This window comes from Lithobates pipiens, unplaced genomic scaffold (assembly GCF_037356315.1).
Source record: "Lithobates pipiens isolate NorthernLeopardFrog02 unplaced genomic scaffold, aLitPip1_a1.2 Scaffold_10, whole genome shotgun sequence".
Taxonomy (NCBI): Eukaryota; Metazoa; Chordata; class Amphibia; order Anura; family Ranidae; genus Lithobates; species Lithobates pipiens.
In genome coordinates, this window is record NW_027507686.1 from 9,995,266 (window position 1) to 10,010,384 (window position 15,119).

Here is a 15,119-nt window from a genome sequence, read left to right on the forward strand (position 1 = left end):
CACCATGCATAAGCCAAACAGACAGCACAGCAGATGCAGTTTGTTTTAATGTAGTTTTTTTTATTATTATATATAGTATATACTTTGTTTTAAAAAATAAGCATTTGATTGAAGACAAAGGATTCCAAGAGCGCTATGCATTAGCCAAAGCGACAGCAAGGAAGATGCTCTTTGTCTCATGTAGTTTTTTTATTTTTTATTACAGTATATACTTTGTTTTACAAATGAGTATTTATTATAAATATACTTTGTTTTACAAATAAGCATTTGATTGAAGACAAAGGATTCCAAGAGCACTATGCATTAGCCAAAGTGACAGCACAAAAGATGCTGTTTGTCTCATGTAGGTTTATTTTTAATTATATACAGTATATACTTTGTTTTACAAATATGTAATATATATATATATTGTTGACAAAGGATTCTAATGCCTCATACACACGCTCGGACATTCCGACCGCAAAATCCATCTGATTTTTTTCCGATGGATTTTGGCCAAAACTAGTCTTATGCATTAGCCAAAGAGACAGAACAGCAGATGCAGTTTCTTTCATATATATTTTTTTTGTTATATACAGTATATACTTTGTTTTACAAATGAGTATTTATTATAAATAAGCATTTGATTGATGACAAAGGATTCCTAGAGCACTGTGCATTAGCCAAAGTTACAGCACAGCAGATGCAGTTTCTCTGATGTTGGAGTTTATTTTGTTATATACAGTATACACTTTGTTTTACAAATTAATATTAATTATAAATATACTTTGTTTTACAAATAAGCATTTGATGACAAAGGATTCCTAGAGCACTGTGCATTAGCCAAAGAGACAGCACAGCAGATGCAGTTTCTCTGATGTTGGAGTTTTTTGTTATATATAGTATATACTTTATACTATATATACTTTGTTTTACAAATGAGTATTTATTATAAATATACTTTGTTTTACAAATAAGCATTTGATTGAAGACAAAGGATTCCTAGAGCACTATGTATTACCACAGCAGATGCAGTTTCTCTGATGTTGGAGTTTTTTTTTGTTATATACAATATACACTTTGTTTTACAAATTAGTATTAATTATAAATATACTTTGTTTTACAAAGAACCATTTGATGACAAAGGATTCCAAGAGTACTATGCATTAGCCAAAGTGACAGCACAGCAGATGCTATTTGTCTCATGTAGTTTTTTTTATTATATACAGTATATACTTTGTTTTACAAATATGTAATTAATATATAAATATATATATATATATATATATATATATATATATATATATACAGGTGCATCTCAAAAAATTAGAATATCATCAAAAAGTTAATTTATTTCAGTAATTTAAAAAGCGAAACTCATAGAGTATATATATTAGTTACACACGGAGCGATATATTTCAAGCATTTCTTTCTTTTAATTTTGATGATTATGGCTTAAAGCTAGTGACACCCAACATTCTGTATCTCAGAAAATTAGAATATTGTGAAAAAGTTGAATATTGTAGACTCATGGTGCCACACTCTAAGACAGTCATTGACACCCTACACAAGGAGGGTAAGTCACAAAAGGTCATCGCTAAAGAAGATGGCTGTTCACAGGGTGCTGTATCCAAGCATATCAATGGAAAGTTGAGTGGAAGGAAAAAGTGTGGTGGAAAAAAGGTGCACAAGGAACAGGAATAAAACTGCAGCCTTGAAAGTATTGTGAAGCAAAGACCATTCAAGAATTTGGGGGAGATTCACAAGGAGTGGACTACGGCTGGTGTCGGTGCTTCAAGAGCCACCACACATAGACGTATCCAGGACATGGGCTACAACTGTCGCATTTCGTGTGTCAAGCCACTCCTGAGCCAGAGACAATGTCAGAAGTGTCTTACCTGGGCTAAGGAGAAAAAAGACTGGACTGTTGGTCCAAAATCCTCTTTGCGGATGAAAGTAAATTTTGCATTTCATTTGGAAAGTCCTCTGCCAGGAAATTCTAGAGCTTCTCTCTGCTTCTCTCTGCTGACCAGCTTTATGGAGATGCTGATTTCATCTTCCAGCAGGACTTGGCACCTGCCCACACTGCCAAAAGTACCAATACCTGGTGTAATGATCATGGTATCATTGAGCTTGATTGGCCAGCAAACTCGTCTGACCTAAATCCCATAGAGAATCTGTGGGGTATTGTCAAGAGGAAGAAGAGAGTCACCAGACCCAACAATGCAGATGAGCTGAAGGACACTATCAAAGCAACCTGGGCTTCCATAACACCTCAGCAGTGCCACAGGCCGATCACCTCCATGCCACGCTGCATTGATGCAGTAATTCATGCAAAAGGAGCCCCGACCAAGTATTGAGTGCATACTATACTGTACATGGACATACTTTTCAGTAAGCCGACATTTCTGTATTAAAAATCCTTTTTTTTATTGGTCTTATTATGTAATATTCGACTTTTCTGAGATCCTGAATTTAGGGTTTTTACTAGCTGTAAGCCATAATCATAAAAACAAAGAAAGAAAAAATGCTTAAAATATATCACTGTGTGTAATGAACTTATATAATATGTGAATTTCACTTTTTGAATTAGACTACTGAAATAAATTGACTTTTTTTATTTTATTTACTTTTTGATGATATTTAAATTTTTTGAGATGTACCTGTATTATATATATTTATACTTCTATGTTTTTCGTTTTACAAATAAGCATTTTATTGATGACAAAGGATTCCAAGACCACAATGCATTTTGCACTTAGCCAAAGAAACAGCACAGCCGTTTTTTTTTTTTATATATATATATATATACTGTATTATATAAAAACAGTAAAACTGTTGTTAATATTCTTTCTTTTAAAAGTAAATATTGTTGACAAAGAATTCCACAAACACCATGCATTAGCCAAAAATACAGTACAGCAGCAGGTAGATTTTACCTGTCTTCATATTATATATGAAATAGAATAATATATACTGTATAGAAAAAAATATATATACAGTGTATATGTACATACAGTGTGTGTGTGTGTATAAATATATATAGTATGAAAAATATAATATTATAATATACGGTATTATATAAAAATAGTACAATTATTGTTAGAGTCTTTCTTTTAGAAATAAATATTGTTGACAAAGGATACCAAGAGCACCATGCATTAGCCAAAAATACAGCACAGTTGCGGGTAGTTTAATATGAATTTTTATCTGTTTTCCTACATACATTATATGTGAATAGAATTGTATGTATATATATATATATATATATATATATATATATATATATATATATATATATATATAAGTATAAATATAAATATACAATATACAGTATCTCACAAAAGTGAGTACTCCCTTCACATTTTTGTAAATATTTTATTATATCTTTTGATGTTTCATTTCTTCAGTGTGGTCACATGAAAAGATATATATGTGTGTGTGTGTGTGTATATATATATATATATATATATATATATATATATATATAATATAATATAATATAATATAATATAATATATATATATATATATGTGTGTGTGTGTATATATATATATATATGTGTGTATATATATATATATATATATGTATATATATATATATATATGTGTATATATGTATATATATATATATATATGTATATATGTGTGTGTGTATATGCACACTGGACGTAAAAATCACCACTTTTAATGATGTTTTTCCCAGCCTCTAAACACCACTCTAGACTAGATTGTATCATCACAGGGTGGCATTGTGGATATAGAAATAGACGTGTGCCAATGTCCTGACTACTGGCAAATATTTTTCACATATATTGAAAATGGACTTTATAGGCGCACCCATACACATCAAGTTTCCTAAAATATAATGTAGTTTATTTAAATATTATTAAAAAAAACTTTATGAATACATATATAATCAATTGAAAATGTTCAATTGATTATATATGTATACATAATGTTTTTTTAACAAAGTTTAAATAAACTACATTATGTTTTAAGAACCTTGAAGCGTATTGGTGTGCCTATAAAGTCCATTTTCAATATTTGTACAAATATACCCCTCTATGTTATATTTTGTGTCCATGCAAACAGGAGTATTAGAAGAGGAGCATTTAGAAGCTGAATAAAATAAATAAACCATCACTAGTTCCAGAGAAGAGCACTTAAGCATTCATTCATTTCAATGGCCAGAATAAATTAGTATTCTGGCCAATGGAATGAAGGAATGCCCAAATGCTTGACATGCCTAAACATGTTTGCAAAATGCATCTTTGGGCGCTTTTGTTAAGATACTTTTTCTCTTGCTAGGAGATAAGGCATTCAGAGGAGCTGGGCAACCCAGTGTACATGAGGCCTTATAAAAAAAAAAAAAAAGATTTAATTGATCACAAAGGATTCCTAGAGCACTAAGCATTAGCCAAAGAGACAATACAGCAGTTGTTGTTTGATTTGAGACAGCTTTTGTCTGATTGAGACTAACAATCTCTCTGATGACCCACTAATTGGTCAAGTAGACTGCAGCTCTTGTGTTTCTTGTATTGGTGAGATCTTTGCAGTATGGTGTTGATTTCATGGGTAAGGGTTCTGTGGTGACTGTGTGGGGAGGAAGGATAGTCTGTAGCAGTATGGTGGGTGTAAGGGACAGAGACAGTACAGCCCAACACATGGTAGAGAGACAGAAGAGAGCATGAAAATCACTATATGTCACTGTAAACAAGTCATTTCATTGATAAAGAATTCCGAGAGCACTATGCATTAGCCAAAGAGACAGTACAGCAGATGCTGCTTGCTTTGAAACTACTTTCCTCTCTGAAGGCTCATTGATTGATCTTTTATTTATTTTTTTTATTTTTTTCAATGTATTCATTGTGCAACAGTTTGCACGGGGCTTTTCAATATAAAGGGAGACAGTACAGTTACAATAAAATTTAAGACGAGAGGATTAAGAGGGCCCTGCCCCTGAGAGCGCAGCTCTGTGCCATGTGATCACTGTGATTGGTCATTATTGTAGTACTTTGTTTACTTTAGTGATTCCCTTTCTCTGTTGTGAATCTGTTTTTGTTAAATCTTCTGGCTGCTGGGGAGGAAGGCTCAGATTGAAGGTGGGAGAAGTTTTACAGGGCCATTAACAACTAATGTCATGGTATTGTTTTGGGGGGGGGGATTTCAGGTGCAAGTTATAATCAATGATGGGGAGGGTTTGGGAAGTTTTACAATGCCACTGGCTACTGATGCTGTTACATTTGTGGGGGGGTTATGAAATGCTATTGACTACAGTGATGGCGGGAGGGGTGGGTTGGGGGCTGAAATACCGTTGACCACAATGATGGGGAGGTTGAAATGCAACTGGCCACCAATGCTGTGATATTTTTTGGGGGGGGGGGGGTTCTGAAATTCCACAGACTACAATGATGGTGGGGGACAGTGGGGGGAGGGGTAGAAATGTCACTGACCACCAATGCTGTGATATTTTTGGAGGGTTGTGAAACTCCACTGACTACAATGATGGTGGTGGGGAGGGCGGGGTGAAATGCCATTAACCACGATGTCAGGGGGTAGAAATGCCACTGGCCACCAATGCTGTGATATTTTTGGGGGTTTACAAAACTCCACTGACTACAATGATGGTGGTGGGGGGGGAGGGGGTGAAATGCCATTGACCACAATGATGTCGGGGGGTAGAAATGGCACTGACCCCCAATGCTGTGATATTTTTTGGGGGGTTCTGAAATTCCGCAGGCTACAATGATTGTGGGGGTAAAATGCCATTGACCACAATGATGTGTGTGTGTGTGTGTGTGGGGGGGGGGGGGGGGGTAAAATGCCATTGACCACAATGATGTGTGTGTGTGTGTGTGGGGGGGGGGGGTAAAATGCCATTGACCACAATGATGTGTGTGTGTGTGTGTGGGGGGGGGGTAGAATGCCATTGATCACAATGATGTGGGGGGGGGGGTAAAATGCCGTTGACCACAATGATGTTGGGGGGGAGTAGACATGCCACTGGCCACCAATGCTGTGATATTTTTTGGGGGGGGTTCTGAAATTCCACAGACTACAATGATGGTGGGGGACAGTGGGGGGAGGGGTAGAAATGTCACTGACCACCAATGCTGTGATATTTTTGGAGGGTTGTGAAACTCCACTGACTACAATGATGGTGGTGGGAGGGCGGGGTGAAATGCCATTAACCACGATGTCAGGGGGTAGAAATGCCACCATATTTTTGGGGGTTTACAAAACTCCACTGACTACAATGATGGTGGTGGGGGGGGAGGGGGTGAAATGCCATTGACCACAATGATGTGTGTGTGTGTGTGTGGGGGGGGGTAAAATGCCATTGACCACAATGATGTGTGTGTGTGTGGGGGGGTAAAATGCCATTGATCACAATGATGTGGGGGGGGGGGGGTAAAATGCCGTTGACCACAATGATGTTGGGGGGGAGTAGACATGCCACTGGCCACCAATGCTGTGATATTTTTGGGGGGTTCTAAAATTCCACAGTGATTGTGGGGATAAAATGTCATTGACCACAATGATGTGTGTGTGTGTGGGGGGGGGGGGTAAAATTCCATTGATCACAATGACGGTGGGGGTAAAATGCCATTGACCACAATGATGGGGGGGCAAGATGCCATTGACCACAATGATGGGGGGGGGCAAGATGCCATTGACCACAATGATGGGGGGGGGTTAAAATGCAATTGACCACAGTAATGTTGGGGGGGGGTAGAAATGCCACTGGCCACCAATGCTGTCATATATTTGGGGGTTTATAAAACTCCACTGACTACAATGATGGTGGTGGGGGGGGGGGGGTGAAATGCCATTGACCACAATGATGGGGGGGGTTAAAATGCCATTGACCACAATGATGTGTGGGGGTAAAATGGCATTGACCACAATAATTTTGGGGGGGGATGTAGAAATGCCACTGGCCACCAAAGCTGTGATATATTTGGGAGTTTATAAAACTCCACTGACTACAATGATGTTGGTGGGGGGGTTGGTGAAATGCCATTGACCACAATGATGTCAAGGGGTAGAAATGCCACTGACCCCCAATGCTGTGATTTTTTTTTGGGGGGGGGTCCTGAAATGACACAGACTACAGTGATGGTAGGGGTAAAATGCCATTGACCACAATGATGTTGGGGGGGGTAGAAATGTCACTGCCACCAATGCTGTGATATTTTTGGGGGTTTATAAATCTCCACTGACTACAATGATGGTGGTGGTGGTGGGGGGGTAAAATGCTATTGACCACAATGATAGTGGTTGGAGTCTAAAATGCCACTGATCAACGATGTTTTGCTTTTTTGGGGGGGGGGGGTTATAAAATGCCACTGACCCCCAATGTTAGAGGGTTAAAATGCCACCAACCATCAGTGATTTGGGGGTTTTGGGGAGAGGGATTAAAGTCAATGAGATGACCATTCACAATACAGAAAATGACCAATAGGAGATCTAGCGCCCCCCTATGTGCATATGGTGAAGTTTTTATTGTTGGGGAGATTTCTTCTCTTTGATCCAAAATGTTACAGTTGCCACCAGAACAGGAAGTGAAGGGAAATGGGGAACAGTCAACTTTCCTATCCTATCCACTCGTTGTCCTTCAATCGTTTTCTATGATTTTTTTGTTTTTTGTCATTCCAGACGGTCCGGGTGCAAGGCAACGACATTTCGCACCGCCTGCGGCTCTCCAACGTCCGGAAACAGGACGAGGGGGTGTACGAGTGCCGGGTGTCGGATTATGGAGACGATGAGACTCAGGAACACAAAGCCCAGGCCATGCTGAGGATCATAGCCCGCTACTCCCCGCCCGACATGCAGGCCGCCGAGGCCGTATCCCACATCCAGAGCAGCGGGCCCCGCAGGAATAACCCCGGCAACAGGGCCACCCCGGAACCTGGGAACAAACGCCCCAACCCTCCAGGGGAGAGCCTGGTGCCATCGCAAGCCACCGCAGCATCTTCCTCAGCTTCCCCTGCTCCTGGAAAGGCAGCCATCCTGCGGCAGCAACACGGATCAGGTAAGACGATCCGCTGATCTGCGCTGCCACCTAGTGGCCGCCGAGAGTTATTGTCGGTCAATAAAACGTCATTGCAAAAAAAAAAAGAACAATATTTGTTTCAATTTATTTATTTTTTTTGAAACAATGTTTTCCAGGTTTAAAGGCCACAATGTTACATTCATAAGGCTTGATTGTGCAATTGTTAACCAGTAGCAGATATATTTTTCCATCTCCATGCATGCTCCGTATTGTGTCAGTGTAACGCTGCCAGGTATTTATTACCTCTCACAGAGATCTCAGTGCTCCCCCTGATGATGCCTTCATCTGATTTTCTCTCCTGATGGACGGTACCATCTTTATTTAGGAATCCTCCAGGGTCACCATCTACGACAATGCTTTCATTTACTTTTCTCCCTGGTGTACGGCGCCAACTTTGTTCAGGAGTCGTCCAGGGTCGCCATCTACTTACCTGAACTGTGATGCAGGCTCAGTGCTGACATAATCATGTAAATCCTGATGCATTTGTGGTTCTTGGCTGTGTTCACATTCGACACAAAATATAAAAAAACTGTAGATTCCCTCAAACCATGACTACAGATATTAAGCGCTCCTGGATACAAATTAATAAATAACTAATAGCTATAATGCATGTAAAAATATTCAAATTAAGGAAAAAAACTGAGCTACTGCCAATAAAACCTCCTAAAATAGGAGGATACCTTCATTTAATACATCCAACACAGATCAGCCCCCTGATGAAGCCTCTCACCTTGGGACTTGCTCCAAAGTTACAATGTACAACCTGAGGGAGAGAAGACTGGGGGAAATGTTTCCTCCTCTCTGTAGCAGACTGATGACCCTAGGCCAGTGATGGTGAACCTTGGCACCCCCAGATGTTTTGGAACTACATTTCCCATGATGCTCAACTTCACTGCAGAGTGCATGACCATCATGGGAAATGTAGTTCCAAAACATCTGGGGTGCCAAGGTTCACCATCACTAATGTAGGGATAGTCACTGGACAGGAGCTCAATGATAGCTTTTTTAATGTAAAAAGGCGGTTTGGAATTGAAATTTTAGAGGCAGCTTTTCTGTCAACCAGGGTAAACTTTGGGGAGTACTCATTTTTGGGGCTCAGAATCTCCCCTTTATCGGAGCTTAGATGCTGGCAGCAAATAAGACGAACGCTGCGCAACAAAATGTAAAATAAAAGGATACAAAATGTACTGATGAGGTATCTTACATTTTATTTTACACCATATTTTAAATTTGATTTTACACTTTATATCCTTTTATTTTACATTTATCTTGCATTTTATCTAAAAACTTTATATCATTTTTTTACTTTTATTTTACATTTGATTTTTATCTTAATATTCTTTTATATTTAGTTTACATTTCGTACACTTGATATCCATTTATATTTTGTTGTCCAGTAATCTGTTCATTTACTGCCATCAACCCTGATGAAGGGTATTTTGAACCCTTGGAATGTGTTGTTGTTTTTTTTCATCTGAATTCTTGTCATATGCAGTAAAGATTTACTGGACTACATTTTACATAATATTTTATTTTACACCTTATTTTGCATTTTATTTTGCAATTTATATATTTTTTTTAACATTTATTTTACATTTTAATTTAAGCTTTATATTATTTTTTTACACTTTATATCCTTTTATTTTACTATTATTTAAAAAAAAATTTACACTTCATATCCTTTTATTTTATATTTTGTTATCTAGTATTTTCTTAGTTTACTGCCATCATCTAAGCCCTGATGAAGGTGGTTTTGAACCCCTGGAATGTGGTGTTGTTTTTTTTTTTTTTTTCTTCTGAAATCTTGTTATATGCAATAAAGATTTACTGGCTTACATTTTACTCTTTATTTTGCATTTATTTTACACTTTATATCCTTTGTCTTACATTTATCATACATTTTATTATACACTTTGTATATCCCTTTTTATTTTACATTTTACTTTACAATTTAAAGTCTTCTATTTTACATTTTATTTTACACTTTATATCCTTTTATTTTACATACATTTCATTTTACACTTTATATTATTTATTTTTTTGTTTTATTTTACATTTGAACTTACACTTTAGTTTCTTTAACTTTACATTTTACTTTACTCTTATATTACTCTTTATATTCCTTTTTTTTTTGTTTGTTTTATTTTGTTGTCCAGTATTCTCCACATTTGCTGCCATGATCTAAGCCCCAGAGGAAGGGGGATTTGAACTCCTGGAACCCATTTTTTTTTCTTCTGCTCAATACTTGTCATATACAATATTGTTTTACTGGATTACATTTTACATTACGTATTTATTTTTCAATTTATTTTAAACTTTTATATCCTTTTATTTTCCATTTATCATACATTTAAATGTATACTTTATATACTTTTTTTAACATTTATTTTACATTTTATTTTACAATTTAAATTCTTCTATTTTACATTTTATTTTACACTTTATATCCTTTGATTTTACTATTTTACATTTCATTTTACACTTTATATTTCTAGTTTTTTACTTTTATTTCACATTTGAATTTACACTTTATAGCCTTTAATTTTTTTCTTACTCATATTTTATTTTTTATATTCTTTTATTATATATTTTCTTGTCCAGTAATTTCCACATTTACTGCCATCATCTAAGCCCTGAGGAAGGGGGTTTGAACCCTTGGAACGTTTTTTTTTTATTTTTATTTTTTTGAGGGGGGGGGGGTTCTGGATAATTGTCATATATAATATTGTTTACTGGATTACATTTTAAATACATGTGTTTTTTTTTATATATCTCTATATATATATATATATATATATATATATATATATATATATATATATATATATATATAGATATATATCTATATATCTATATATCTATAGATATATATCTATATATATATAGATATATATATATATATATATATATATATATATAATTTTTATATATATGTGTGTGTGTGTGTGTGTATTTTGCATTTTATTTTATACCTTATTTGCATTTTATTTTAAACTTTATTTCTTTTTTTATTTATTGAAGGTGATAGAATCTATGCTTGAGCAATGATCTTTTGTTTTGCATGTGGTGAGCATTGTTTTTATCAGCATCAATGTAAGGGAGGGAATGGCCTTCGTAAAGCATATGTGAACTCCAACAATTGGCTTCTCTTATTTGGTCTGTTAAACAAATACAAATAAAAGCAATGTGTTATATTTGTTTAAAATGGGCATAAAACCTGTGGATCCTGCCAGATATCTTGTGATGTTAACTTCCTGCTTTCTCTGCCTCTGCTGACTGCTGTTCTGTTTCAAATGCCCCTTTATGTATTGACATACCTCCTTAGACCCAGTCTGCCTGGACAGTATGGTCACCTGCTGACTTGACACCATCCACAGGCAGCTTAACTCTTCAATAAGACTCAAAAGTTAAATCCAAAACAATTTTACTTCAGACAATTGCAGTACAGAGGATGGTTTTCCAGTCGGTTGAAGTGTAAGAAGACAATGACTTCCCTGAGCCCTGTGTCTATTGATATAGAACTCTAACTGAACATGGAAGTAGTAGGTAGGGGTCTAGATAGGACTAAACTAACTAAAGAAAATGGGAAAACGCATGTGAGGAGTCCGGGGGTCGCACACCTCTATGAATATATGGAAAAAGGAAAAGTTCTCCCATGGGGTTTTCTAGCGACATGATGTTTTAGTCAAAGGAGATGGAGAAATAATACATTTATTCATTTATTTATTTATACAGTGGATCAAAATACAAAATACACATAGATTAATTTCTTAAAATGATGAACTTTGGTTACAGACCAGTCTAAGACATGTGCCATTGACATTAGTAAAAATCAGCAATACAATACATTGTATACAATTGACATTCATGTGAGTACTCCGACGTGTTTCGACCAAGACTATCACGGTCTTCTTCAGGGGGATTTGTATTCTGGTGAGATATATCAGAAAAATATTAGGATTATGACACTCTAGCAAAATGTTGGCATCTATTATACATAAATAAGATTATATTTACCGCTCAAAAAATAGGATGCAGAGTGTGACATGTTAACCAGAGATTGTGGATGAAATATACAACATGGTCCCAAAATCCTCATTGACATCCCCCAACTGATCCGAGTAGGAACCAACCCAATAGGGAGCTTGCAGGGAGTCACACATACGGGCTTAGGACAAAACTAACTAGCCATAAACGGGAGGGAAAGACAAAGGGAGAAACCAAATCACATCAGTAAACAAGTTGTAGTAGCCAAAAAAAAAACCACTATATGGCAGAATATTTCAGAAAAATGATTACCTAATGCAGTTCAATACAGCACCGAAAAATACATGTAAATGGGGCGGAACAACTGTTATCAGCTACATTGTTCTCAATTCTACAGTGCCTTGAAAAAGTATTCATACCCCTTGAAAGTTTCCACATTTTGTCATGTTACAACCAAATACGTAAATGTATTTTATTGGGATTTTATGTGATAGACCAACACAAAGTGGCACATAATTGTGAAGTGGAAGGAAAATGATAAATGGTTTTCAATTTGTTTTTACAAATAAATATGTGAAACGCGTGACGTACATTTGTATGGCGCCCCCCGGAGTCAATACTTTGTAGACCCGCCTTTGGCTGCAATTACAGCTGCAAGTCTTTTTTGGGGGTGTCTCTACCAGCTTTGCACATCTAGAGAGGACATTTCTGCCCATTCTTCTTCTTTGCAGAATATCTCAAGTTCTGTCAGATTGGATGGAGAGCGTCTGTGAACAGAAACTTTCAAGTCTTGCCACAGATTCTCGATTGGATTTAGGTCTGGACTTTGACTGGGCCATTCTAACACATGAATATGCTTTGATCTGAACTAGGGTTCTCCAAACTTTTTAAACAAAGGGCTGGTTTATTGTCCTCCAGCCTTTAGGAGGAACATCACTACATTTGGTATTTGGGGGGGGGGGGGGGATAGTACCCTCATTGTTTGTGTCGGTGGGAGAAATGGTGCTCCATTTTTGGTGCCAGGTGGCAGAATAGTGTCTCGTATCAGTGAGAGGAATAGTGCCCCAAGGGCCGGGTAAAGGCAAGCAAAGGGCCGAAAGGGCCGAATTTTGGAGACCACTGATCTAAACCATTCCATTGTAGCTCTGGCTGTATGTTTCGGGTCGTTGTCCTGCTGGAAGGTGAACCTCCGCCCCGGTCTCAAGTCTTTTGACTCTAACAGGTTTTCTTCTAAGATTGTCCTGTATTTGGCTCCATCCATCTTCCCATCAACTCTGACCAGCTTCCCTGTCCCTGCTGAAGAAAAGCATCCTCACCACACGATGCTACAAAAAGTCGAGCTTACCAGTCTGCTGCTATTGCTTTCCCTGTTCAATGGGGGAGGAGACCTGTAAGTGAAAGTTGAACTGCAGCAGAGAATAATCAGGTCTCCTCTCTGAAAATACATGATATCATTTGATGAGGTCCTCCTCTATAAAGAGTTGAGCTTATCAGTCTGCTGCTTCTCATTTCACTGTCCAGTCACAGACTAGGTGTGAGGAAAGAGACCTGTAAGTAAAAGTGGAACTGCAACAGAGAATGATCAAGTCCCCCCCATTGGAAATACATATTATCCTTGATGAGATCCTCCTCTACGACACATTGAGCTCATCAGTTTGCTGTTTCTCCTTTCACAGTTCAATCAAAGGCTGGGGGTGAGGAGATTCTACTGCTTCTCCTTTCAATGTCTAGTCACAGGCTGGGGGGGGTGAGGGAAGAGACCTGTAAGTGAAAGTGGAACTGCAACAGAGAGTGATCAGGTCACCCCCACTGAAAATACACTGTATCTTTGATGAGATCCTCCTCTACGAAGAGTTGAGCTCATCAGTCTGCTGCTTCTCCTTTCACTGTTCAATCAGAGGCTGGGTGTGGGGGGAGGATACCTGTAAGTAAAAGTGGAACTGCAGCAGAGAATGATCAAGTCCCCTCACTGAAAATACGTACTATCCTTGATGAGATCCTCCTCTACAAATAGTTAAGCTCATCAGTTTGCTGCTTCTCCTTTCACTGTCTAGTCACAGGCTAAGGGTGAGGGAAGAGACCTGTAAGTGAAAGTGGAACTGCAGCAGAGAGTGATTGGTCCCCCCACTGAAAATACATATTACAGTATTCTTGATGAGATCCTCCTCTACGAAAAGTTGAGCTCATCAGTCTGCTGCTTCTCCTTTCACTGTTCAATCAAAGGCTGGGTGTTGGGGGAGTAGACCTGTATGTGAAAGTGGAACTGCAGCAGAGATTGATCAAGTCCCCTCACTGAAAATACATATTATCTTTGATGAGATCCTCCTCTACAAAGAGTTAAGCTCATCGGTTTGCTGCTTCTCCTTTCACTATTCAGTCAAAGACTGAATGAGAATGATCAGCCCCCCCCCCCATCAAATATATAAATATCCTTGATGAGGTCCTCCATGAAGAGTTGAGCTCATCAGTCTGCTGCTTCTCTTTTCACTATTCAATCAAAGGCTGGGGGTGAGGAGCTTCCCCTGCTTCTCCTTTCACTGTTCAGTCACAGAGAACAGTTCAATCAGAGGCTGGGTGTGGGGGGAGGAGTCTTGTAAGTGAAAGTGGAACTGCAGCAGAGAGTGATGGGGCCCCCACCGAAAATAACACATATTATCCTTGATGAACTCTTCCTCTACGAAGAGTTGAGCTCATCAGTCTGCTGCTTCTCCTTTCACTGTTCAATCAAAGGCTGGTCATGAGGGAGGAGACCTGTAAGTGAAAGGGGAACTGCAGCAGAGAATGATCAGCCCCCCCCCCCCCATCAAATATATAAATATCCTTGATGAGGTCCTCCATGAAGAGTTGAGCTCATCAGTCTGCTGCTTCTCTCACTGTTTAAACAAAGGCTGGGGGAGAGGAGCTTCTCCTGCTTCTCCTTTTACTGTTCAATCAGAGGCTGGGGGAGGGGAAGGAGACCTATAAGTGAAAGTGAAACTGCAACAGAGGATGATCAGGTCCCCTCACTGAAAATACATATTATACTTGATGAGATCCTCCTCTATGAAGAGATAAGCTCATCAGTTTGCTGCTTCTCCTTTCACTGTTCAGTCAAA

General features: G+C 38.0%; 1 protein-coding gene across 3 annotated transcripts in view; it reads left to right on the forward strand.

The window, feature by feature from the left end:
- VSTM2B (V-set and transmembrane domain containing 2B) overlaps positions 1 to 15,119 on the forward strand; it is a 119,935-nt gene that overhangs the window by 22,814 nt on the left and 82,002 nt on the right. For all 3 annotated transcript variants that reach the window (XM_077451421.1, XM_077451437.1, XM_077451429.1), the window contains exon 5: positions 7,641 to 8,016. In XM_077451421.1, the coding sequence (XP_077307547.1) occupies positions 7,641 to 8,016 (376 nt within the window). The remainder of the gene's footprint in view (positions 1 to 7,640; positions 8,017 to 15,119) is intronic.